Source organism: Diplotaxodon limnothrissa, linkage group LG17 (genome assembly GCF_057381915.1).
Source record: "Diplotaxodon limnothrissa isolate DT_005_m linkage group LG17, D_limnothrissa_male_GT1.1, whole genome shotgun sequence".
NCBI classification, from domain to species: domain Eukaryota; kingdom Metazoa; phylum Chordata; class Actinopteri; order Cichliformes; family Cichlidae; genus Diplotaxodon; species Diplotaxodon limnothrissa.
Genome location: NC_140612.1, coordinates 19021862 through 19048410, shown reverse-complemented (window position 1 = coordinate 19048410; position 26549 = coordinate 19021862). Strand labels below are relative to the sequence as shown.

Here is a 26549-nt window from a genome sequence, read left to right as displayed (position 1 = left end):
TGACATGTGGCTCCCTCTGCTGGACAAACCCTGAAACAGCAGACAAAACAATTTTTATATTAATTTTGCAAGTTACACCTCTAGGACAGGTGAATGAGCATTCATAGCACGCCATTTCACATTTACTTGCAGCTGTTAAAGCCGAGCAGAACATCATGGTCCAAAGGTCCTTCAGTAAAGGACGAGGAAACTTTCCTAACCTGTTTACTGATTGTGAGTCTGAGAAAATGGTTCAAACTGAGCCTGATCTTTATACGATATTTACAACCGGGTTCTCAGTGGAGGAAAACGTTGCTTGCTGTTTGGATCCATTTGAGTCCAGTGAGGCTGAAATTTGAATAAAATCACAGTTTATTTTAATTATTGACTCCATAGTGGAGTTGAATCAAATTAAACGTGGAGTTGAAATTAGTCTCATTGTTGATCTTAAGCAGATAATGAAGCTGCAATAAACTGACTGTTAAACACAAATATTGAGCAGTAAGCTTTTGAGGACAAATTAATATAAAGACGAGGGTTCAAACAGATGAGACAGACCCAGTGAGACTGACTTGAATGGTTTCCACATTTAAACAAACCTCACTTTAAACTACAGCCATGACCAGAAGTATTTGAACTGACAAATTAAAGCTCTGATGTTCAGCTTTAATCAGAGGGTTTCATAAAAATGCTGCGTTAACTGTTTACGAATTAAAGCCATCTTCACACAAACTATAAATACTTCTATATAGGAATAATTTACAGAATTATGGACCTGACTGGAGGTTTGGCTCCTCGAAGATTGACACAAACAAAAATAAACACCCAGGAGTCATGTTTCAGTTTCATTACCAGAATATTTATTTTATTCTTTTTCTATTAAAACACTAGCTGCCATATTTAATAAAACAGCCAACGGCCAAGTGCCTCAGTCCTCATCCTCCAATCAAAACTCCTCAGACAGGTCACACAGGTCTGTGGGCGTGTCCTTGGCTTTGCTGCTGCAGTGCGAACTAGCTGGCCCCTCCCCTCCCCCAGTGATTGTTGTTGCTAGTAGGTGGGCGGAGTCGGGCGTGGTCCCCTGGAAACCATCTCCATGACAGGAAGTGGAGTATTGCATCGTTAAGTGACGGCCAGCTGAAGAGGGAGGAGTTTCTTTTCCGTTTTTACCCCTTTTTGTTTTCCATAAAAATACTGCCTCACTTTTATGTATACATATTTAAAATACATATACATAACTGGACACTGGTGTCTCCTGGCAGTTAAAGATATGAAAAATTCAAAGCCTTAAAATAAAAACTTTTTGGGATGATTTTTTGATTTTTGAAACTTTCTCAAGCTACAGCTATGAGCTAATTAGCTTAGCATAAAGATTGAATGGGCTTTAACAGGTAGCTTAGGTCTGCCCACAAGAAAAGCACCTCACGATTAGGATGGTATGTTTGTTTAAGCGGCTTTAAAAAGTGTAAAAATCAGAATTTCCTTGGAGTATAGTTTTAACTGGTCCCAACACAACAACGTGTATGTAGCAGATTAAACTAAACAGACCCATGAGAGCCGGGCTGCCAGTGTCCACTTCCAGTGTTTTTGCTAATGATGCTAATTATCTCCTGGCTGTAGCTTACAAGCAAGGTGGTGGTGGTGTCATGAGGATCCAATTGGTTTGACTGTTACCGGGCAGAAAACAGTTGGGACAAAATGTAATTTTAAAAAAAGAAAAAAAAAGAAAATAATGTTAAAGGTGAAGAAATAGGAAGTTTGAGAAGCAGAGAGCAGTGTTAACAAAAATTAACATAAAATAGGTGAAAAGCAGCAGGTGGAGCTTTCTACATGTGCTGATGGAGCACCTGGGGTTAAACCTGAAGCTACCTCACTAAACCCCAGGTTCTGCATTTCAGTACAGACCTCCGCTCAGTGGGAAACTGTGTGACTCACTGTGGGGGGCTTTCAGTGCAGCAAGTAACTGTAATCTTTAAAAGTGGATACAGGCAGCAGAGTTTGAGTTTTTGATCTCCAGGCAGAAGCCTTGCAAGAATAACAATTAAAATATCAAACAGATCGCAGGAGTAGAAATAGGTGCAGCTATCCAACAATAAATCCATCCTATTAAATATTATGGCCACTTATCCTCAGGATAAACTGACAGTGGGATAAGCTGGGAGATTAAACCCTGAACAGGCTAACAGAGAACAACAGACAACATTAGCATCACCAATCATCCCAACGTCTTTGTAGCTGTAAGGTCAGGGTAGTGATTGGTGCCTCCTGATCAGGTTTTAGCCAGAGCCAGGAGAATCTGATTTGGGGTTTTATTTACTTAAACATAGCAGACATTTTCTGATTATCTAATCAACGAGAACTTGAGAAAAGTGCGCTGATTTCTATTCAAATAAAGCAAGACAAACTGAGTCCCTTTGCTTTACCGAACAGCCATGTTTACTATGGTGAGAACCCCCAAGGGCCGATTATGAGGCAGCAAAACTCAAAATTATTTTTGATGTAACTGTTCTTATATGGCAAGTGTCAGTTATTTCACCAAACTAAAGCTGACTTCTGCATGGACTAACATATGATCCGACACAAAGGAGGAAAATCTAAAAAAAGAAAAAGAAACTATTTTCTTTTTTCTCCATCTTGAAAAAGCTGAAAACAAGATTTGTAGTAGATAAATCTGAAATGGCATTCACCAGATTTCCAATTTAACGCCATTATCATCCAGAAAGACAAATCGGTTTTCTTAAATGCCACCTCAGATTTCTGTCTTTCAAATGACAAAAAAAACCCCAAAAACCTAATGTCTTTTTCATTTTTAAACAGGCTGCCACCTCAGGAGGATAAAATAACTGCAGATGGTGAAATATGTATAAAAAACGTAATTAAAAAAAAGAGAGAGATTTCCTGCCTTTTCCTCGAGGTATAAAGGGAACGTGTCCACCTGTGAAAGACCTCCCTGCAGTATGAAATCACCTGCTGCACTCTCACCTGTCTCTTTAAATTAAACCCGCTTTATAACACAAAGGAACCAAAGGGGGGAAAAAAGGATATTTTTTCCTCTTTTATTATGAAATAGTGCTACAATGTACATTGCATGTCCTCCTGACTGTCTGATGATGTGCTCTGGTTTGTAATGCTGGGGGATAAACCTGATAAAAGAGAGTGGGTTAAAGATATCGCCAGGTTTCAGAGAGGTGCGACACAGTGGGAAATAATTATCCATCCTGAAAGGTGATCACTTCCTGTGTTAAAATCTGGTTTCTCTTAAAAGCTTCTGGAGACAAAAATAGTCGATTCTTAAGACTGAGCAGAAACATGAGTCACTCAATCAGATGGACACTTTGCAGTGCTTGTGTCTGTGTATCGAGTCTGTGGTCCACTTCACAGACCAGCCAAATCAAACTGATGGAAAAGTGTGAAATTCAAAAAAAAAAAAAAAAATAACGATAATGAGGTAAAGAAGGAACAAAAATATGAAAAAAATAAAAGGATGAAGTCTGTTCAGAGAGGAGGACAGGAGCCAGGATGTCCTCCCCGTTCAGTGTGTGCCGGTGGAAAAACCTAATGGGGTCAGGAGGGCCAATGGCAGGCAGGCAGTAGGAGAGACAGCCAATCAGAAGGCCTGCTGGGCAGGATTGTAGTTGAAGGTGGAGGGAACGTGAGGTCGCTCTTCTAGTTTGTCATATTCCAGATGAAATTCCTGAAAACGAGGAGGAAAGTGGTAAATTGTCATCGACTGTACACAGCGTTCATCATATTCTGTGTTTACTTTCAAAATGAAATTTTAGCTTTGGATTTAATGGGATACAAATGCATATTTTTATTTGATCCAATCACATTTTACTATTAAAACAGTTAGCTTTTTTTTCCAGAATATAATTGTTCTCAAATGTAGACTTGTTCAATAAAATCAAACAGAAGTTCTGAACCTCATTTCAAGCAGATCTACAGATCCAGGACAAACAACAAACATTCCTCGCAGAGATGAAGTCTCAAAAATACTTCAGTAATGATCAGTTCATCAGATCTCTGTATGTTGTTCCTCCCTTGGAGGGGAAAAAAGTAGTAGAACCTTCTTCTTCACTTAGTTTTTCACCTGAGGAGCTCTTTTAGAGGCTGAGACACGGATAGCAGCAGAAGGAGCTGCCCTTACCACCACACAGCTGTACGAATGCAGTCTTTAGTACTGAGTGTTCAAACACTCGGACCAGTTTCATGAAATCAAGATCTGAGAACTGTCAACCTGATCAAATGTAGGCAACACATCCTGGTGCTGATTTAAAGTGTGCGTGTGTGTGTGTGTGTGCGTGTGTGTGTGTGTGTGTGTGTGTGTTCGTTCACCTTGGCCACCTTCCTCCAGTTGAGGCAGTCGAAGAAGTAGTAGGTCCCTCTCTCATAGGCGTTGGTCTTCAGTGTGGGCTCCATCCCCGGAGCTCGAGTGATCCAAACCCGCTCCTCTTTATGATACCTCCAGTCCCTGTTAAACCTGGACACGCACACACACGCGGAAATGATCGCTTTAAACAGCTTGTACACCATCATAAACGCAGAGAGACATTTCAGACAGCCTGGGGTTCTTTTGGATGCTTTAATCTTTATTTGTAATGAAGATTAAAACATTTTAAAAAGATGAGAAGCTTCTGAAAAATAGATTCAATCATTAAAAAAAACATTTGCAGACTTATCTTAAAATGGAAGGATGTATTTTAGATCAGTATGGAAAGGTGGAGAGTTTGTTGGTGATGACAAGAAGCTGGTGAGCGGATTTCTTTAAAAAACTGATTGCACTGAACGCCAGCACAACAGGAAACTATGAAATCTTACTTTTATCTCAGTTTCAAGCAATTTTCTCATCCAAACATCAAAGTAATTTAGTTTCCACCCACGTGGTGACTGACTTAGTGTGATTAGGGTGCAGTAATGACCGGTCGCTCTTACAGTTCTACAGCAGCCAGCAGTTGTAGGAGGTCTCCTCCGTTCATATAGTAGAGATAAAACAGCAGATCTTCACCATACCGAGACAACTTGATAGCTGCTAACTGCACGTGAGAGAGAGAGACAGATTAATACGGACACATTTTTCAGGAGATCAGTCTCATAACAATCATGTAAAGGACCTTTGGGGTGTCTTGTGAAGGAGGTACCTTGTCCCTTATGTGGATATTGGTTAAATACTCTGAGGGGACGTGGAAGTCTGCAGGAAAAGAAAAGATAAAATCAACAAACAGGACAAAATGAAAAGCTTCATTAGAAAAACTGCACAACTGGTCTGCATGTAATTAATGCAATGAACAGGCGTAGAGCATTTTGATGTTATTTAAGCAACTAAAATTAAATAAATTTAAACTTCAGTAAATTCAGTCTCACATTATAAAAACTGATTGGAAAAAAAATCATGATGCATTAACTTGTTCAGACCACATGGAGGCAGAAAAACTCTAGATTTAAATTTCCTGCTGATGAAGGACTCAACGAGTCCTTATAAATATATATAAACGAGTTTGGCAAACACGCATTAAAAGCAAAGACTTTTTAAAATAAAACAGAATTAAGAATTAAAATCGTTTAAAAACTGTTTGAATCAGCCATGATGATTGTCCTCTGTTGGCCACCAAAACTTTTAACATACAGCAAAAACCCTGAAGAAGAATCTGTGTTCAAGAGTTAAAATTTCCAACTTTGGTGAAAATTTGCTTCACTGCACAGCGTGAAAACCAAGAAGCAATCAGAATGGAAGAGCTCATCGATGCTGTCTGGGGGCGGCTGGAGCCAAGCGGTTCTTCACTGTCAAAGAAAAAGATCTAACTCAGTGAGGGCTAACAGTCAAACTTCAGGGAAAGCCGTGAAAATGCGTCCAGAAATCGAGAGGACTCCTCCTCGCCCTGCTGGCTGTTTGGAGTGAGCAGGTTTCGAATGAAGCTGGTTTCTTACGTACGACCACATCAATACACTGATGCCGTTCACATATCAGGTCAATTTTGCTTGTCTATTTTAATTCACTCTGCAGGCTGATCTGTCACTTTACTGCTGCACTGACACTGACAGAAATGCCTCTGAAGTCCCAAAAAGAGTCAGACGCTCAGAGTTTCTGAGCCTGTAGAGGTTCCAGCACCTCTCTGAAGTCAGAGTAAACTTAGCATCAGCCTTCACATTTTTCACAAAGTATCGTTTCTAATGGTGAGCAAATGGCTCTTCTACAGGTCTGTGAGAAAATGAACACTTTCATGCTGACTTCAAGGTCTCAGGCTACACCCACACTAGCCCGGATAGATTTGAAAATGGCGGTTGTGTCTAAAAAACGCTCTGCGTCCACACTATCGCTTTCAGTATCAGTCGTTTTCCCAGAGTTCATACACTGAACAAAAATATAAACGCAACACTTTTGTTTTTGCTCCCATTCCCCATGGGATGGACGTAGAGACCTAAAATTCATTCCAGATACACAATATAACCATCCCTCCCAAACAGTGGTCACAAATCAGTCCAAATGTGTGGTAGTGGGCACATCTGCTATATTGAGATAATCCATCCCACCTCACAGGTGTGCCACATCAGGATGCTGATCTGACATCATGAGTAGTGCACAGGTGTACCTCAGACTGCCCACAACAAAAGGCCACCCTGGAATGTGCAGTTTTGTCTCACAGCAAAATGCCACAGATGCCACAAGCAATGAGGGAGCGTGCAATTGGCATGCTGACAGCAGGAATGTCAACCAGATCTGTCGCCCGTGCATTGAATGTTCATTTCTCAACCATAAGCCGTCTCCACAGGCGTTTCAGAGAATATGGCAGCACATCCAACTGGCCTCACAACCGCAGACCTCGTGTAACCACACCAGCCCAGGACCTCCACATCCAGCAGGTTCACCTCCAAGATCGTCTGAGACCAGCCACCCAGACAGCTGCTGGAACAATTGGTTTGCACAACCAAACAATTTCTGCACAAACTGTCAGAAACCGTCTCAGGGACGCTCAACTGCATGCCCGTCGTCCTCATCGGGGTCTTGACCTGACTCCAGCTCGTCGCCGTAACAGACTTGTGTGGGCAAATGCTCACATTCGATGGCGTCTGGCACGTTGGAGAGGTGTGCGCTTCACGGATGAATCATGGTTCACATTGTTCAGGGCAGATGGCAGCTGAGAATGTCCCAGTTCTTGCATGGCCAGCATACTCACCGGACATGTCACCCATTGAGCATGTTCGGGATGTGCTTGACCGGCGTATACGACAGCGTGTACCAGTTCCCACGAATATCCAACAACCTCGCACAGCCATTGAAGTGGAGTGGACCAACATTCCACAGGCCACAATTGACAATCTGATAGACTCCATGCGACGATGTGTTGCACTGCATGAGGCAAATGGTGGTCACACCAGATACTGACCGGTTCTGGGTCCCCAGACCCCCAATAGCGCAAAAAACTGCACATTCCAGGGTGGCCTTTTGTTGTGGGCAGTCTGAGGTACACCTGTGCACTACTCATGATGTCAGATCAGCATCCTGATGTGGCACACCTGTGAGGTGGGATGGATTATCTCAATATAGCAGATGTGCCCACTACCACACATTTGGACTGATTTGTGACCACTGTTTGGGAGGGATGGTTATATTGTGTATCTGGAATGAATTTTAGGTCTCTACGTCCATCCCATGGGGAATGGGAGCAAAAACAAAAGTGTTGCGTTTATATTTTTGTTCAGTGTATATAGACAGCGTCCATATTGAAACGGCAGAAAACTCTTACGTTCCAGTACTGCGCATGCGTGAAACGCAAGAAGATTCGACCTGCCTCATTTCTGTCTGCCGCTTATTTACTTTCCGGCTCTTTGAAATGTCGCGGCAAAATGTCGAGGAAAATCACAGAGTTTTTTAAATAGACTAACAATGAGGTGGAGTTGTTGCTGCGAGTAACACAAAAGTACAAAGTTGCAAAAGCAATTGAGAATTAAAGAATTTGAAGAAAAGTTATCTGAAGCATGTACAAACTGATATTAATCTTTAATTGATTAATTTTAATCTTTAATTAATCTTTAAAATCTTTAAAATTGAGAGCAAACAAAACAACTGCTGTATAATGCCCTCCGTTTAGTTTAATTGGCCACTTGACTGCATCACACCGTTTTCAAATCTCTGCGTTTTCGAGAGCATTTTTAAAACGCTGTGTTTTCCTCGAGCGAAAAACGCGGTCTCAATGTGGACAGGAGGCCAAAACGGGGAGAAAACAAAAACGCATTTAGTGTGGACATAGCCTCAGTCACTACTTCCAGGTTGGTGTTAAACTCACCTATATCCTGCGGTCGACATGGAGCCGATGCCCACGGAGATGCAAACTTAGGATAGAGATTCCTGACAGAGAGAGGGAGAGAGAGAGGGTCTGAGTGTGAGAACAGTGACAGGTCATTCAGCTGCTGCTGCGGCCATTCAAAAAAAAAAAAACTTTAAAGACGCCGCTCGTCTCCAACTATAAATCGCATTTGCATGTGCGACTCGTACTCAGGCGAGTTGAGGTTGAGGCCAAGTGTGGTGAGGTCTGAGCCCAGCGCCAGGTGGACCATGCCGGGGTCGGTCTCCGCCGCCCGGATGAACGTCAGCAGGCCAATCATTCCAAACTGGTCTGTTACCATGCCACCAGGGATATTGGTCACTCGCCCTGGGACACAAAGACAACAGAGGATTACGGATTAGCTTAAAATCTCTCCTGCTTGTTTTTTTACCCAAACTCACTCAAAGATAAGAAAATCTCCGTCTAATGGTTTTGAGTTAATTAAATGAGACGAACAAAAGCAAAACAAAAAAAACAGTGCAAAGGAAGAGCTCCCTTTTAAGACAAAATCCACCTGCAGCATCAGGCTGAGGGTGGGGAAGCTATCTGCTGTGACAGACTGGGGATGATGAGGACGGAGGGGAAATAAGGAGGATGAAAGTGTTCGGAGGTTCTTTTAATACACAGATTAAATTCACATTAACGATTTTCAGTTCCGGCCTTTTTTAATTTGGTTAAACACGTCACAGCTGGGTATTCAGAAACCTATTAAACCCTTTCATAGCAACATAAAACTGCATTTGTTTGGCAGACTCATCATCTGATGACAACATTTATGATTTTACATGTTCCATTATAGTTTCAGCCGCTGAAACAAAAGTATTTCCCTACAGTAAGGACAAATTAAGCTTTTCTTATTTTATCTCGAGTCTGTGATAAACTAATAAAGCTCTTATGTCCCATTCATTTCCTTTCTCTTTAAATTCTCAAAGAGATGACTCTAAACATTTTCAGGGTTAACATTCAGAAACAAAGATCAGCTGATGTCTGGCTTTTGAGCGATTATCTGATTGAACTGTCTCACCGTCAGGAAGCACCTGAATCCCTTTCTTCTGCTGGTTGTTGTTGCTCGGTGCAGAGCTCTTATCGCCGGGGAACTTTGGACCATCTGAGTTAGAGGCTGGCTTTCCCGATGAGTTCAGATTCTGATTGGATGGAGACAGACGGGACAAATGAGGATGAGTTGGGAAGTTAAAGAAGCAGAAAGCGGATGACGGAGAGAGACAGAAATGTCACCGTTTTGCTGTCTTCGTTGGTGCTGGTGGGGTCTTTTGTTTGGTAGTTTGGCCCTGGGAGAGCTGGGAAATCTTCGTTGTGGATGGAGAAGTCCTGCGACTGCTCACTGGACGGCTTGGTTACCATGCCAACTGGAGAAAGTGACCAATTGCAGGACATTAACAAAACACACAACAGAAAGACACACTGATCAGCAGCAAATGTAAGACTTTTAAAGGTTTTTATTGAATATCTATTGTGTTTGACCAACGGTTGAAAATATTCAGTTTACTATAAAACAAGGAAGAAAATCCACTAAAATAAGCGTTCCGTATTTCTCATCACTGTCCCCCAGCATGCTTCAATTGAAGTTAAAGCAAATATTCTAACAGCTCCATAAATGGTTTTATTTTCTTTACATTTTATTGGCTGCTTGACTTTTGTAAAGTCTAGACCACTGCGTAGAATTAAAGGACAACTCTATATTAGACAAACGGACACAAACAGATAAATGTCCCTTCTGTATTACCGTAGGGAGCTCGACCGGTCAGCGGGTTGTGCAGTGGGGTGGGATTCGAACCTCCATCCCTCCGACTCCTGTCAGCTAATGCCGGGAAATCTGACAGGTCCAACCCCGTCACATTCTCACTGCCGTCTGAAACGAGTTCAGAGAGGTCACATTACAGCAGGTTGGGTAACAGCTGACAGATTTTTTAAAATTCTGATGTCACTCTGTTACCTGTGCCATTGAAGATGTTGTTGGATAGCGAGTTGTTCATGAAGCCTGGATTCCTGTTCACCCCGAACCCTGACATACTGACACACACACACACACAGGTTTTGCGTAAATTTCATACAGGTTTTTGCCATTATGAGCTCTTCCTCTCTATCATTTCAAATCATAAATAATCATAAACATTCCTGAACCCTCGTCTCCATCACACGGTCCAGATGTGCTGCTGAAAACCTTCCTTTCTAACAACACAGGTCAAAGGTCACATCTGGACCGCAGTGATGCGAGTTACCTGTTGATGGTAAACGGCTGCCGTGCTTGCTGCTGTTTGGGCATCCCGATGATGCTGGGTGACGACCGGCTGGGACTCCCCATACTGCCGCTCCTCCCTCCTCCACCTCCACGCTCTCCGCCTCCCATCCCACCTGACTGCCCCGTTGGACCCCCCACCTGCTGGTTGTGATTGAGCACACTCCGGCTGCTCATGGGCAGTATTCCCCTGCAGGAAGAAGTTTGTGGTTTGAAGAAGAAGCAGAGACACTGACAGAGAGTTCTTATAATGAGAGCACACAGTGTGAGGGGTACCTGCTGGGTGAGGGGGGCGTGTGCATCGAGCCGGCATTGGGCGTACTGGAGAGCTGACCGGCAGACTGGTTCAGCCCGCTGCGACTCAATGGAGGAGCTGCACTGCTGTTCATGCCTCGCATGGGAAACCCCAATGCACCTACAGAGAGAGCAAGCAGACAAGCGTGAAAAACGAGGTTGACTCTCCCACGTTTTCTCTGAGATAACATCACAGTAATGAGTCGACATTATTCAGCAGAAACAGGTCAGTGCCTGTCCGTCTTACTCTGCGGGCCGTACAGGCTGGCTCCGAGCTGTGACAGCTGACCCGTAGAGGAGGCAGAGGAAGACGCCAGCATCTGAGGAGGACAAACACACAATCACACAGATCAAAACACAGAAACACACACAGCAGCTGCAGATGCAGCAGCATGCTCTGTTACTGTCAACCACTCAGGTAAGCTGTGAAGGGCTCTGTGCTGCATCCCCGGGCAGTGAGGACAAAGTGAGGATGAATAGAAGAGGGCAGAGATGACAGGGAGACGAGCTGTGTGCTGTTTTTACAACAAGAGACTCATTTTTCTTTGTTTTTGCTCGAGTTGCTTCACACAGAGCTCTCACCCCCTTGGACAGCGGTATCAAATATAAGGCCTGGGGAGCAGGATTGGCCTGGCATAACCTGGCCTGGCCACTCAATGGGTTTGGAAAATGTGAAGGAGGGCTTAAATGTTTGCACTTTTAAATGTACTTTAATGCGCTTTTCCTGCTGATAGAAGCCTCCCCAACAGCCGTTCATACTAAATTAAAGTAATTAATTAATAAATAAACAACTAAATGACTGGAAAGTTTCTGTTTTTTCAATACTAAGTATAGAAATTTCAGATTTTTTTAAATGACATTTTAAAACTGACATTTTCTGGACAGTCTAGCCAATGAGCTACAAGAAGATTTTTTTTCTGTAATTTTACACATTTTCTTCCTAATAAGAATTATGCTGACAGATTTCTTTTATTTATTGCAGCATATTTCTTTATCATTTGGAAAAATTGAGACATACTTCTTTTTCTAGTGCATGAAGTACAACACCTGGAAAAAGTGACAAAAACGGCCCCAAGATATCATCTTATATTCAATACTGTGTACTTCCACTTGGATTTAGGGCATTTTTTTTTAACATGAGGATACTGAATTTCACACATGTGAATGAAATGTAATGCCATGGGGCACTATGCCTTATGTACATGTGCAAGACCCATAAAACGCCTCTGAAGTTTCTTGACTGGCTGAGCATGTCCAAACCCTCAAATGCAGTTTTTGACAATAATTATAAACCGTAGGGCTGCTCAATTAATCAAATTTTAATCTCGATTACGATCTGGGCTTTCAACGATCATTAAAAATGACTGAGCCGATTATTAGCCCCTCCCTCGTGCTTTACTCTCGCGCTGCTCTGTGTGGCAAATCGAGCGGACCTCTCTGCATTTCGAACACGTGTCACAAGAGCAGCGGTCCCCAACCTTTTTTGCGCCACGGACCGGTTTATGCCCGACAATATTTTCATAGACCGGCCTTTAAGGTGTCGCGGATAAATACAACAAATAAAACTAGTACCGGTACCGAAAAAAAAGAAAATTTATTCATAACACACGTGAAAAGACCAAGGAAAACCAAGTAAACGATAACAAAATAACACTGAAAACCGATAAAAACCCTGAAAACTATACATTTCACACCTGAGCCTCAACTCTCACGGCCCGGTACCAAATGACTCACGGACCGGTACCGGTCCGAGGCCCGGGGGTTGGGGACCACTGATTAAGAGGACCCGAGGGAAGCTCAGAAAGCTAAGCAGAAGTTATTTGGAGAGGAGAGTGACTGCCGTTGGTTGAAAAGAGAGGTAAAAAAAACTTCAGTGGTGTGGAAACATTATGGGTTCGCGGAGTCAGACGTGGATCAAGTAGACATAGTGTGTAAACTTTGCTACAGTGTCGTAGCTGCACCACAGAGCAACACTGCAAAGTTCACTAAACATAGATGTTTACATTTTTCATTTATTTTTTATATTGCAAACATTTGCACTGTTATCAGTATTTGCACACTATTTTATATTTTTTTGACAATCTTTAAAGTCATTATTCAATACATTGTTATTGTTAAATAAATATCGTCAAATAATCGAGATCTCAATTTCAGTGAAAATAATCATGATTATCATTTTTGCCATAATCGAGCAGACCTAATAAACCGTAATGATTGCTGAACGTGCAGGACTCACGTCTTTGTCCGCACGGTGAGGAGGGAACATGGACTGCTGGCTGTAGTAGAGACTGGAGTCGTCCGGGTAGTCACTCTCTATCCCTCCCTCCATAAACTTCTTCCGGTTAGCACCAAACATGCCGCGTGTCACCTAGGAGACAAGACGACGGGAAACAGTCAGACCAGTCATACCTGGACAGAAGTCATTCACTGTCATGGAACATTTCATGCTCTGAAACCAGAAACCTGCTTCTGAGCGTGCTCAGAGTCTCATTCAGGAACGACTTTTGCATGACTCACAAAACACACAAAAAATTGAAATTCAATTTTTAAAAAGAAAAACAAAATTCATATAATATTTAGTCTCACTGCTTAATCTCAGGTTTACAGGCTGAGCTGCACTGCTTACGTTTAGATTTTTATGTAATTGTTTTAAGCTTGTTTTTAAAGATACTTCTTATCATTTTCTGCCAAAAACAAACAAATAACTGAACATTTTAATGTTTTTCAGCCTGATCCCAACTCCAACATCTGGATCAGGTTTCAGTATCTTCCCTGTGTGTTGTGCTGACAGCAGTGAAAAATCAATAAGCTACACTCCTCTCTGTGAGGTTTCCTTGATATAAATGTGTCTGTGAGCTGATGTTTACTGTTTCTCCTCTGAGTCGCACTGTGGTGGACCTCCTCACTCAGTGTGGCGCAGAGAGGCAATATTAATGCTGTGAACAACATGTTGTGTTACTGTCAGAGCAAAAAAATACAAACTTAAAAACATGTTTTAGCAGCTTCTCTGAACATTTTCAGCCATGATAACAGTTTAAGTGTTAAAGTAAGACCTTTTTTAGAAAGTATGTTGGTGCAGCAGGTGTGTAATAGCTGTGCTCACCTGCTGCCTCGCAGCAAAGTAAACAGAGAATAAGGCTGAACTGAGAGAGATACCCGATCCAGGCTTCTGAGGCCGATGTGTGATCCAAACAGATCAGTTGATCCCTGATCAGCAGTTTGGAGCCATTTAGCTGCTACTACATCAGCAGCATTTCTCTTCAGGTTTTAAATATTTGCTTTAACTGAAAGCTCAAAAGACACAGATGCTTGGGAGGCTTTTACTGCATCTATGGCAGGGTAACCTGTTATCAGAAACTGGATTAATACCATTTCCTTCTCTCGTCTCACTCTGTATGAGGATGTGAACTCACTTTTAGGCTAAATGCTAAGTTCTGGTTAAGCAGCATGCACCGAAAGTGACATTACAGGTGCTAGTGCACAGTGTAATATCATCCGGTCACACCCCTCTCAAATTCATGCACAGAGAGATCAGGTTACAAAGACGGAGATGTGACAAAAACACACCTAATCTGGGGAAACACCTGGTCAAAACACAAAGGTTTTAATGTCTGTGGCATGTAAAATGTTTTGAATAAACAAAATATCAGAGGTGTGATCTTACTTGATCAGAAACTTTCAGGGCAGCTAAAGCACTGCAGAAAAGGACTAGTACAAGTTTAAGCGTTGATGGTTCCTGATTTTATTCACAGTGAGAGCAGGGAAAGAAGAAACTGACTAAACCACTAATAAAAATTGAGTTGTTGAGTCTTGAGTGAAGCAGTTGCAGCTGTAGACTCTGATCTGAATTAAGACTGTCACCACAAACAAATCTGCAAAGCTGGACCCATTTTAAAAGATGAACCTAGGTTGAAAGCATCCAAACCAAAAAGGCTCAAAACTAAAACACTGACAAAGGTGTGTATCCCACCACAGCTCCTCATACTTCCCAGAATACGTTTTAATTACAAAGACAGAGGAAAGCTTCCACTGTTTAACAACTACAGAAAATCAACCGACTACACATCTTTAAGCCTCTGAACGCTTAGTTCTTTTAACTTTCAGAGTGAAAGAAGTCTGCTGGACGTTTCTGTTTTTTACAGTAAAAGCCTCCACTACTAAATCACTGATCAACAACCAGACTGGTGTGTTTGTGAGGACAAACTGCACATTAGCCAAAAGTAATATCAAAACATCACATCTCATAACATAAAGCACCAGCTAATCTCCATAATGTGTCAAACCTTCCACTAAAACACAAAGCGATGCTAACAGAGATAAGCGACGCCTCCTAAAGCAGGTGCAATCCCAGCTAACAACGGCTAGCTGAGATCCTGCTCGGTTCTGAGGTTTTATAACGAGTTAAAAACCTCACAAACTTTCCTTTTATCCCTGCAGCCGAAGCCCAGTCGTCTGCCTGTCTTGTCTGTCTCGTTTCTAAGCGGCGCTGAAGGCGCAGCAGTGTCGCAAAAACGGCTAATTTTAGCTTAGAGCGCTAAGGCTAGCGCTGCTAGTGTGTCTGATTAGCGTTAACTCCAATATTAGAATTTCCTGACAGAACTAAATGAGCCGGCTTGTCCCGCCGTGTGCTGCTATTTGACTGCAGGTCTCCAGGAAACAGCAGTTATCAGCAAGCGTTATCTCTTTAGCGTTAAAAATGTGTCAGACGCTACAGCTATCTAGCTGAGCAACGCACACAGGCTAGCAGCTTCTGTCATAGGAATACATGGGGCTGTTAGCATAGAAGCTAAGCTAGCTGTTGCATTTATGTGAACGTAGAAAAGCATCTAATTGGAAACCCGGAGGTCGTTAAATTACGGTTTAACGACTCGGTAACACCGGGATAGACGCTGCTGTACGGACAGAAAATGGGGCTGAGAGGAGAACTGCGGGCAGGTGTGCTTTTGTCCGTGTTTGGGCCTGCTGCGCCTCCGCTGTTAGTTCCCCAAAACAACAACAAAAAGCACTGAAACCGGGCCGCGCCGTTCAGAGCCGTACTGTTCCCGACTGCGCCCTTCACCAGCTGGGTCTTTGCAGCGAGCACACAAACTCGGGTTCATTTAAAGGACCCTCAGACCCGAAACTCCCGAAAAAAGATTTTAAAGCAATAAAAAAGGAGCTCACCGCATCAATCCTTCTTCCCCGCTACAATCCAAGATGGCCGACATCTCACTGCCAATCAGGAGGATGTTGGGAAGGCTCCATCACTCTACTCTGTTCTACTCCACTCAACTCTACTGTCAGACACCAGGGCCTTCTCTTTAAGAGAAGATAAAGTTCAACTTCTGTTATGTTCACTTTAACCGGATTACTCTTATGTTCCTCTTCCTCTTCTGTTCCACTCCATGTGAAGTTGAATCAGAAATATCAACTTCACAGTGCACATGTGGCTGCTCTGCAGTGGATTATTTATGAATCAAAGGAGCTTGCAAAGAACACAGACATTATTTATGAATGTTTGCTACCCTAACTTTTCATTTTTTATTTTAATAACACAAAGTATCTATTGACTTTGTTAATATTAAAAAAGTAACAACATTTTCTTACTTTTATCATAATTGTTATTCCTACAGGGGTTTGTTCATATTAAATAAAAATATTCATCCATACATTTTCTTTTACTTATGGGTCTGGGCCACAGAGGCCATCCTACGATTGCAAGTGGACTTCAAAAAAGAAGTACAAAGTTGTCCACAAAGCTGGACCCAGGTACAGAGATCAGCCAGTCATACTGAGCTCTTGCTTCACCACAAAAAAAACCAGAATAACTCCCCCTAGACCCGAAGATGCCAAGACGCTTAAACTCCTCCACTTAGAGAAGCAATTTGTCCATGACCCAGAGTGTGTGCTCCACCCTTAAGCTTGTTGGAGAGGTGCTCCACCCTTGGAGATGCTCATCCAGCTTCTTCACCCTCAGTGGTCAACATACGCCGGGGTGAGTTGGAATTCATCATTCACTGAAGGAAACAGAACTAACAATACCACTGATCAGGAGAACCTTTGAACATAATGTCCTTCAGTTACAATTATCTTATATCGATCAACCTTAAGACATTTTTGTGTTTTCATGTGATTATTTTTCAAAGTAAAAGCAAAAAAAAGAAAAGAAAAAAATGCTGATGTACATGTGGACTGAAGCCTCCTAATGTAAATACACAGGCAGAAAAAAAACAAAAAAAAATCATCCTTATTTTTATTTATTTCTAATTTTTGTGCGAATGTTTATTGTCAGTGCTGTATCAAACAGTTTTTATTTGGCTCTAGTTTATTGTAATAACCTTGGTCTTCGTATCCTTTTTACATTGTATGAGTATACAATGTAAATATAATCTTACAACCTAGTGTATTTTTCGAAGTCCTTTGTGTTTCACATTTCCCTGAGATCTTGTTTGTCACAGAGTGGACTACGTTTTTGTTTCTGATTGGACCATCCCGCTGAAGCGCAAGCTGGCCAATGAGCGATCAGGAAGAGGCCGATGGCGTCGATATAAAGTGAGACTCTGCTGCTACACAGTAGCCTTTTTCTCCTCGGCAAACGGAAAAAGATTTAAACATGTCTGGACGTGGTGGCAAAAGCGGCAAAGCGAGAGCTAAGGCAAAGTCTCGCTCCTCACGAGCCGGGCTTCAGTTCCCTGTCGGTCGTGTTCACAGGCTGTTGAGGAAGGGGAACTACGCAGAGCGCGTTGGTGCTGGAGCACCAGTGTATCTAGCGGCTGTGCTCGAGTATCTGACCGCTGAGATTCTAGAACTAGCAGGAAACGCTGCCCGCGACAACAAGAAGACCAGGATCATTCCCCGTCATCTGCAGCTGGCTGTCCGTAACGATGAAGAGCTGAATAAGCTGTTGGGTGGAGTGACTATCGCTCAGGGTGGTGTGCTACCCAACATCCAGGCCGTGCTTCTTCCTAAGAAAACTGAGAAGGCGAAGTAAACCTCCAGTATTTCATAAAACGGCTCTTTTAAGAGCCACACCAACTTAAGAGTTATCCTCTAATCACACCCCCCGCGCTAACATTTACAATGTGAATTACAATCTATAACACACTGATTATTAATGTTGTCGTATAGAGTGTGTGCCATTTCACTGTGCAAAAGAGGCATAGCTTAATGTGCAGGATGACCTGACGAGACCAGGAACTAAAGCGTTCCCATTTTAATAATTTCACTTTTTTTTTTTTTTTTTTTTTTTTTCCTTGTTGTTCCAAAACGATCACCTCAGATTCACCAAGTTGGCTGGCTGCATCGGTCGCGAACGAAATCGCTCTTAGAGCCAGATCTTTGACGTGAACGACGCGAGCCGGCTCCTCATCGCGAGCTGTGTTTTAGCACAGGGTCTATCATGTTGCCGAGCACAAAGCACTCGAATGTGATGAGCTTTCAATTGTGTTATTTAATTGATCTCGGTAGCTCTGTTTTGGAAGTTCAGTTAACGCTAGAAATGTGTTTTGGAGTGTGTACTGTTTTGTCTCTTCGGTCCACAGCATATATTTATATATCAACACATATAAATAAAACCACGTATTTTATATTAGTAATTCCTTTTGTGCATAATTGTATATTGTTGTTAATAATAAATTAGAGCAACAAAACAACCTGAAGAGGCGGTTCAGAGCCGGCTCTTTTTAGTGAGCCGAGCCGAAAGAGCCGGTTCTCTAAAAAGAGCCAGAAACCCCATCACTAGCATCTATAAACTGTTTAAGCACAGCTCCCAGTGTTACAACAGAGTAGCTATCTCCAATTTCAGTCTAAATCAATTCACAACCAGTAACTCAATGACGTAGTGCACCGAGAGCAGATGTTTGCTTTCCCAACCCGGAAATGCGACTAGCCTGTGAGAAGCTGAAGTTGGGCCAATACTTGGCTGTTCTCAATCACGTCCGCAAGTTGCCTTTAAATTACGGGGCTGGCTGCTCGTTCTCCAGTAGTGTTTCTACACGGCTTCGAGAAAATGAGTGGACGCGGCAAAGGAGGCAAAGGACTCGGAAAAGGAGGCGCTAAACGTCACCGGAAAGTTCTTCGTGATAACATCCAAGGTATCACCAAGCCCGCTATCCGCCGTCTGGCCCGCCGTGGCGGTGTGAAGCGTATTTCCGGTCTAATCTACGAGGAGACCCGTGGTGTGCTCAAGGTGTTCCTCGAGAACGTGATCCGTGACGCTGTTACCTACACTGAGCACGCGAAGAGGAAGACTGTGACCGCCATGGACGTGGTGTACGCTCTGAAGAGGCAGGGTCGCACTCTGTATGGTTTCGGAGGTTAAATCCACAGCTCGACTCTACAACACAACGGCTCTTTTAAGAGCCACACACTTCACTTTAAGAGCTTTGTTCTACAATCTTGTTGTTTTTGTCATAATTTGGAAGGAAGTCCTGAAAATATTAGTAACTACCTGCCAGTATCCCCCACTGACTTCTGAAGCAATAGTATGTTGCAACTTCACAAACTATTACCGACTCACATTCCCAACATATTACAGTGACTTAATCTTTCTATAGGCTATAAGATTAAGGTGTTTCTAATGTGTGCTTTTCTTCACAAAATTACAATAACTGACATAACCACAAACTGAACTTCAGAGGTTACAGACCTATTCAATACCACTGTTTATTAAAACTCACCTATAGCAGGAGTGTGAACACTCATAGACCAAACGATAGATTTCACTAATTTTTTTTTTTTGGTTTATTTGTAAATGTCTTCTTGCCAGAAATTCGCTTAAAGCAGAAGTGCTTATTTAATAGGGTTTTTTCTTTTCTTTTTTTTTTTTTTCTTTTTTTAAAGATAACCAACCCACCTTTGGTCTAGTACATGGTGGACATGAGTGGATGGAGCTCTAAGAAGCTTTTGAAACTTCTTCCTGATGTCTGCCTGAAATATCATTTTCACCAATCATATCAATGCAACAATTCTGTGTGATCTTTCTTTCTCCACAGGCTTACTCAGCCTACAATCCTGACATAACCTTCATACAAGGAACACTATCAAAGATATGTTTTAGTACCCAGATTTTATGGACTTGAAATTCAGCATGTCTGTTTAAACTGCAAACAAAGTATCAAAGGGAACTGTAAATGATCTGTGATGAAATGACCCACATCGCAATCAAGAAGTTTTGTCAGCTTGTCTACGTTCAATTGACGTGCTTCCAGGTTAAAAAATAAATTAAAAACATTTTAAAAAAGCTCCTTTGAAGGAGCAGATCAGAATTACAGAAAATACACCACACACAAAGTGTGTTTGCATGTAGCACACAGCTGTGGCTCGCTGTCGGTCTAAATCAAGCCTATTCAAATGGAGGCCCGCGGGCCAAATGCGGCCCAGAAGCAACCTGCCTGTGGTCCTGGCAGAAACACAGAGAAAACGCAAAAAATTAATTAATTTTTAAAAAAATTAAAAATTCCTACAGCGTAGTGTAGACTGTGAATGCAACACTCTTAGTAGCCTAGCAATATTTAACCCACAATGCACGGTGATGTAAACATATTAAAAAATCATCGTAATATATGATGCGACAACAGCATGTCTTTCTCACTCCAAAAGCGCAAAATTGACAATGAAAACTGTCGGTTTAACCCTGCCCGGACTGACAAATACTTATTCGTTTTACCGAGTTTAATAATCTTACAACCGGAGTTGTACTACCATGGTGAGGGTCCTGTACAGCCCAAGAGAGAGCTGCAGCATCTTCCCTTCGTGTTTGCTTCTTGGCGAAGAAGAAAAGGCCTTTCACAGATTCTGAAACAGTGAAATACTGCATGCTGGCCGTGGTGGATGCGGTGAAAAGTGAGTGTGACATCTGCTATTAAAAACGTACCCCTGTAGGACAGTTCAAATATTCGTAGAGTTGAAGTTCTGGCGTCAGACGAGTTTGAAATGCTGTTCGATGACCTGAAGAAAACTGATGTAATGTCTATAGCAGGAGATCAGACAGAACTGATAATGCACAGTTATGCATATATGTCCGTTTTTTTGGATGGGAAATTGCTCGGTTTACTACCGTTAGAGGGACACACAGCTGGCGAAATGATGTTTGAGAAGATTTAAGCTCTTTTTGAGGAAAATGGTCTGGATATGAAGCGTGTCTGTATACTTGTGACCGATGGGGCTCCATCCATGGCAGGAAAATGGTCAGCGAAATATTTACTTTAATTTTAAAGGGAATTATCAAAATGTTTTTTGTTATTATTATTATTTCAAATGTGCAAAAAATAGTTTAGTTATAGCTCCTTTTTTTGGTGTGCATTTGTCAGAGGTCACCACCAGATTTATAGGGGAAAAGGAATAAAATAAATACTTGTTTTTCAGTACAGTTGTGTGGGTTTGAAATTGATCATGATCTGCTGCTTACTGGCTTCAAAAAAAATATCTGGCCCAGATAAATTCCTCGGTTTGAAAATCTGGCCCAACTAACTTCGTAGTTGAATAGGCATGGTCTAAATGAATCTCAGACCTAAATGAGAGTTTGTAGTGATTTATAATTATTATTATAAGTCTGAACCTCTTTAATCTACTCAGCTGTCTTGTTTTTACGTTTTAGTGCAACTACTTTAAGGAACAGACAATGTTTATGCTCTTACTACACAGATTTCTGTTTTTACAGCAAGTTTATAAAAAGAAAAGTCTAATAACTTTACAATTTAAGTCAGTCAGATTTTTATTCATGTAGTAAAACAGCTAAATGTGTTGCACACACTGAGACTACCGTAACAGGGCTGTCCCACTTCAGTTCTAGTGTGAATATGAGTTTGACACCTATGGATTAAAGATTTAGTTTAATTACTTTAAGCAAGTGTAGTTGGTTGAGGACAGTCGCGGGATTTTATTTAGCTTTCTCAGTCTTCTTGGCCTGGATGTTGGGCAGCACACCACCCTGAGCAATTGTCACTCAGCCCAGCAGCTTGTTCAGCTCTTCGTCGTTGCGGATGGCCAGCTGCAGGTAGCGGGGACGATCCTGGCGTGGGTGTAGGTTTGGCATTGGTGGGGACGGATGATTCAACCACCGAACCCTGCCCTGCTTTTGTCTTTGCTTCTTGATAAAAAGAGGAGAAATATACTTGCCTACATATGCTGTTCTACATGCTTTTAAACCATTTAAAATTACAATTCATAGTTTTATATGTGAATTATATAATGTCAAATTACTATTAAACAAATGACTAAGAATTTTAGACTTTAGTTTACTTCAGCCATATTTCATATAAATCAGGTATCATACAAAAATTAAAAAAAGCTTCATTTTTGTAACTGAAGTCAGTGATTTCCACGTTCATGCCGACTGTAGTTTCTGGTATAGAAAGAGCATGAAGATTAAAGTGTGAGTATAATATTGATGTAATAGTAAGAAAGGAGCGAGCTCTTGGTGGGAGGGAGGTGGCTCTGAAAAGAGCCGTTGTTTGTAGGTGAACGAGTAGCTTAAGCTCTCTCTCCGCGGATGCGGCGAGCCAGCTGGATGTCTTTGGGCATGATGGTGACCCGCTTGGCGTGGATGGCGCACAGGTTGGTGTCCTCGAAGAGACCGACCAGGTAAGCCTCACTGGCCTCCTGCAGAGCCATAACGGCAGAGCTCTGGAAGCGTAAGTCGGTCTTGAAGTCCTGAGCGATCTCGCGGACCAGGCGCTGGAAGGGCAGCTTGCGGATGAGCAGCTCGGTGGATTTCTGGTAACGGCGGATCTCGCGCAGAGCCACGGTACCGGGCCTGTAACGGTGAGGCTTCTTGACGCCTCCGGTGGCCGGGGCGCTCTTACGGGCAGCCTTGGTGGCGAGCTGCTTCCTGGGGGCTTTGCCGCCAGTAGACTTGCGAGCGGTCTGCTTGGTTCTTGCCATTGTTTCTCACTTTTCTTCTTCTGTGATACGAGCAGATTTTGTAGCAAACAGAGGAGACTCGCTGCTCTTAAACTGTGTGTGTCTGTGACGCGGTGCCGCTCCGGCTCGTGATTGGTGAGGGGCTCCACGTGGTGCTCAGCACCGTTCAGAGGAGCACCGCCCCGCCTCGGTGTGTGCTTCTCATTGGAGAAAAGTGCATTGAAATTGCGCGCTGCCGCAAGCCTCTCTGCGATTGGTGCGTGACGAAGCTGCGCGCGCTCTGCGGGAATATAAGCGAGGCTTTGAGCCGATCAGGCCACATTTCTTTTGAGTGTTGATACTACGAAGAGAAGAACCTGTCAAAATGAGTGGACGCGGAAAGACTGGAGGCAAAGCCAGAGCTAAGGCCAAGACTCGTTCATCTCGTGCCGGGCTTCAGTTCCCCGTGGGTCGTGTCCACAGACTGCTGCGCAAAGGCAACTATGCGGAGCGTGTGGGAGCCGGTGCGCCCGTTTACCTGGCAGCTGTGCTCGAGTACCTGACCGCTGAGATCCTGGAGCTGGCTGGCAACGCGGCCCGCGACAACAAGAAGACTCGCATCATCCCACGTCACCTGCAGCTGGCTGTGCGCAACGACGAAGAGCTTAACAAGCTCCTGGGGGGAGTCACCATCGCTCAAGGTGGTGTGCTGCCCAACATCCAGGCTGTGCTGCTGCCCAAGAAGACCGAGAAGCCCGCCAAGGCCAAGTAAACGCAAAACGCTCTGTTTCAACAAAAAAAACAAAGGCTCTTTTAAGAGCCACACACTTCTCTCTGAGCAAACCTCCTTCTTGATGCGTTATTAACAACTTGTGTACTTGGAAATTTAGCAGACATGCACCTTTATTTATTTTGAAATGTATATTAACTCATGCCATTTTTCACAGTAAGGGACTCAAGTGCACCTTAAAAACTACATTTTTAATTGAAACTGTCAGTTTGCTTTATTGTCATCAGGCAAGAATAAAAAGTTAAAGCTAAAATTTTAACATTACATCCCAAAATAAAACTAAAAGAAATTTGCAGTGTCTCTCACTGTGTGATTAAGGCCTGTGCCTTGTTCAACCTCAGTGTGCTCCTATAGCTTAATAATTTGAGGTCAATTTGAAGCTAATCATTAGTGATATCCTAACTATGACTGTAAACATGCATCATGGTTCACTCGCTTGATAATAAAAGCAGATTTTAAGCTCATGGAAACACAAACGCAATAGTAAATCATAACGCAGAACATGATGAGGAGCGGGACAGGTGGAGTTCTTTGGTGCTGCAGGAACTATCCAGGTACAGAGGGAGGAAAATGTGGAGCTGTTTGCAACATGTTCAGCACTGCTGCTGAATTTGGGACATTTTGCAAAGTCTGTGTCTATTGTGAGTACAATAAAACAATGATTACAATACAATGTACTTAGGTTTGCTTAGATAATAGGGGGCAGCTGGAGATCAGAGGAACAGAAAATGATTCGTAAGTGTTGATTTTGTTAGAATGACTTTGTCAACCCCTGTTTTAAGGACAATAGTGGATTTGTGTGCTCGAAGCATTTCATGCGACCTTAAAGCTCTCAAGAAGGACATTGAGTTGCTGAACCCTGACCTCTAACGTGCCAAATCAGTAGGTTTATCTATAAACTTTGGCGTGTCTCTGTATGGAGGAAAGAATTTATTGACAGTGGGGGTCTGCCTTTTGTAAAATGAGAGTTACAGTTACTAGCCTGGGGAGAGGACAACCCCCACAACAATAGAATTAGTGGAAAACTACTGAGGGGGACACAGGGCAGCCGCGGACTCTTCTTCAGCTGGGATATCAAAAGGATCGGTGAGGTCAAGAAGAAGTAAACCTCAACACTATATTTTTGAAATAATGGGTTTCCTCGCATCCTTAACCCTACAGAACTCAATTTGTTCAAATGTACATGAATCAAATTGGTTATGAAATTAGTAATGAAATAAATACATGGTAAAATAAATAGCTGTCTGGGTTCAGCTTGGAGTAAAATGTGTGTCCTTAAAATCACCGAATATCAATTCAGCTGGCCTAGATTTAGTCAGGTAAGGTTGTTGAGTAAAGCATTTCAAGTGGATTATATTGGCTAGGTATCAATAAACTATACATTGTACTTCCACTAAAACAGCCAGTGTAGGCTTACAAAAAATAAAAATATAAGTGAAACATATCTCATATATAGATAATAACATGCATCTATAAATGTAATATTTTCTGTCATATTTGTTGTTTTTTAATAGAATATTTTAAAATGTAGGTGATAACTTTTAAAGGTGTATTTCTTGTATGATAGTGTCTCATAGTAAAACAAGAAGTGGTGTGATGTCTTGTACTATGAAGGTATGGTTGTAAATATTGAGTTAACATCAAAATTATAGCAACAGTGCTGATGTTGACTAGATGTTGTATTAAAAGTATATTATTCTAGATTAACTTGAATACTCACATAGTAATGGAGGTCTCAACATACTGCAGTCCCTCTGGCTGAACCAATACAAAATGGTTATTGGAAACACACAACACATAGTACTGTATGAGTTATGGTAAATAAAGTAAAGAGGTTTTAGTATGCAGGTTAACTTGAATACTCACCTTACTCAATGTTGGGGGATACGTATTTTCTTCAAGAGGTCGGTTTTTTCTGCAACTCTGTCTATGATCAAGTCATTGTCAAGGGAGATGAGGATGTCTTTCTCTGTAGTCATAAGCATGAATGCTTCCAGGTGTTCTTGTGACTGTGTGCTTCTTATTCTACTTTTTATGTGTTTGAGAACAGAGAAACTTCTCTTACATGCTACCTGTGTCACAGGCAGAGTAAGAAGGTACCTGTATCCCCAGCCAAGAATATGATAAGCATCTGTGAAGAGGTTGTATCGTTTCAGAATCTGATAACAACAGACTGGGCATTCCTTACAAGATTTGCACTGTTTGTTTAGTACATCTGTGTTCTCTTCTTCGTCATCATCACAGCCAACCCCTACCATCCTGACCTTGTACTCTTCAAGTGCAGACATTTTAAGCCGTGGCCACTGAGACACTTTAACTCAGACTGCAAGTTTCTTTCCTTTTTTTTACTTGCAGCTGCGTTTTGCATCGTTTCTTTCCATCGTCTTTGCCTCCTACTCCACTTCTTCTACTCCTTGCCTGGCGGCCACAGCCAATGCAGCTGGCATCCAACTTAGAGGTGCAGTGGGGAAAAAAATACCGTATTTTCGCAACTATAAGGCGCACATAAAAGCCTTAGATTTTCTTTAAAAAGTGCGGGGCGCCCTATAGTGCAGTGCGCCCTGTGTGTTGTAAGGAGGACGTAGTAGAGAACACCACAAGAACGCTAAAGGGTGAAGTGTGGGCGTTGATCGTATATACCGGACAATCGCACATACCTGTCTAAAAGGACAGGTATGTGCATTATGTGGAACATCGTTGTTTTAACACCCCTGAAAATGGCAAAGAGACACGCTTATGAAGCACAGTTTAAACTGAAGGCCATCAGCTACGCGGAGGAACATGGAAATCGAGCAGCCGCGAGAGAATTTAAGATTAATGAATCGATGGTTCGCAAGTGGAGGAAGCTGGAAAACAAGCTCCGGCAGGTCAAGAAAACGCAGCTGAGTTTCCGCGGACATAAGGCGAGGTGGCCCGAGTTGGAGGAAAGACACGCATCACCATCGCTGTTGATCTGTGACTCTGGCTGTGAGATGGGCACGCATAATGTGAAAAAACAAGTGAAACAAATGAACTGTGAGCTTGCTGTCATTCCGGGAGGCCTGACAAAGGAACTCCAGCCGCTGGACATCGGTGTGAACCGCCCGTT

The 26549-nt window shown here is 42.5% G+C and overlaps 5 protein-coding genes across 6 annotated transcripts; 3 read left to right on the top strand and 2 right to left on the bottom strand.

Annotated features, from left to right (window-relative positions):
• Positions 1 to 827: 827 nt before the first annotated feature.
• Positions 828 to 16061, bottom strand: LOC146614889 (CCR4-NOT transcription complex subunit 2-like). Of its 2 annotated transcripts, none has more exons than XM_085376768.1 (15): positions 16015 to 16061; positions 13088 to 13219; positions 11099 to 11171; positions 10834 to 10972; positions 10541 to 10747; positions 10255 to 10331; positions 10045 to 10170; positions 9537 to 9667; positions 9325 to 9445; positions 8471 to 8627; positions 8262 to 8323; positions 5091 to 5167; positions 4912 to 5012; positions 4315 to 4459; positions 828 to 3673 (listed from the first exon to the last, which is right to left on the bottom strand). In XM_085376768.1, the coding sequence occupies exons 2-15, from the start codon at positions 13205 to 13207 to the stop codon at positions 3587 to 3589; spliced, it is 1623 nt and encodes a 540-aa protein (XP_085232894.1). In that variant the 5' UTR covers positions 13208 to 13219; positions 16015 to 16061; the 3' UTR covers positions 828 to 3586. The 2 variants fall into 2 exon arrangements, with proteins under 2 accessions (XP_085232894.1, XP_085232895.1); XM_085376769.1 differs by having other exon boundaries at positions 5118 to 5167.
• A 1362-nt stretch (positions 16062 to 17423) lies between these two features.
• Positions 17424 to 17839, top strand: LOC146614888 (histone H2A-like). The gene has a single exon (XM_085376793.1). The coding sequence runs from the start codon at positions 17444 to 17446 to the stop codon at positions 17819 to 17821; it is 378 nt and encodes a 125-aa protein (XP_085232919.1). The 5' UTR covers positions 17424 to 17443; the 3' UTR covers positions 17822 to 17839.
• A 990-nt stretch (positions 17840 to 18829) lies between these two features.
• LOC146614887 (histone H4) lies at positions 18830 to 19371 on the top strand. The gene has a single exon (XM_085376794.1). It carries the CDS (start codon positions 18839 to 18841, stop codon positions 19148 to 19150), a length of 312 nt encoding a protein of 103 aa, XP_085232920.1. The 5' UTR covers positions 18830 to 18838; the 3' UTR covers positions 19151 to 19371.
• A 2931-nt stretch (positions 19372 to 22302) lies between these two features.
• LOC146614886 (histone H3) lies at positions 22303 to 22713 on the bottom strand. The gene has a single exon (XM_085376792.1). It carries the CDS (start codon positions 22711 to 22713, stop codon positions 22303 to 22305), a length of 411 nt encoding a protein of 136 aa, XP_085232918.1.
• Positions 22714 to 23017: 304 nt separating this feature from the next.
• Positions 23018 to 23450, top strand: LOC146614885 (histone H2A-like). The gene has a single exon (XM_085376795.1). It carries the CDS (start codon positions 23057 to 23059, stop codon positions 23441 to 23443), a length of 387 nt encoding a protein of 128 aa, XP_085232921.1. The 5' UTR covers positions 23018 to 23056; the 3' UTR covers positions 23444 to 23450.
• The last annotated feature ends 3099 nt before the right edge of the window (positions 23451 to 26549 follow it).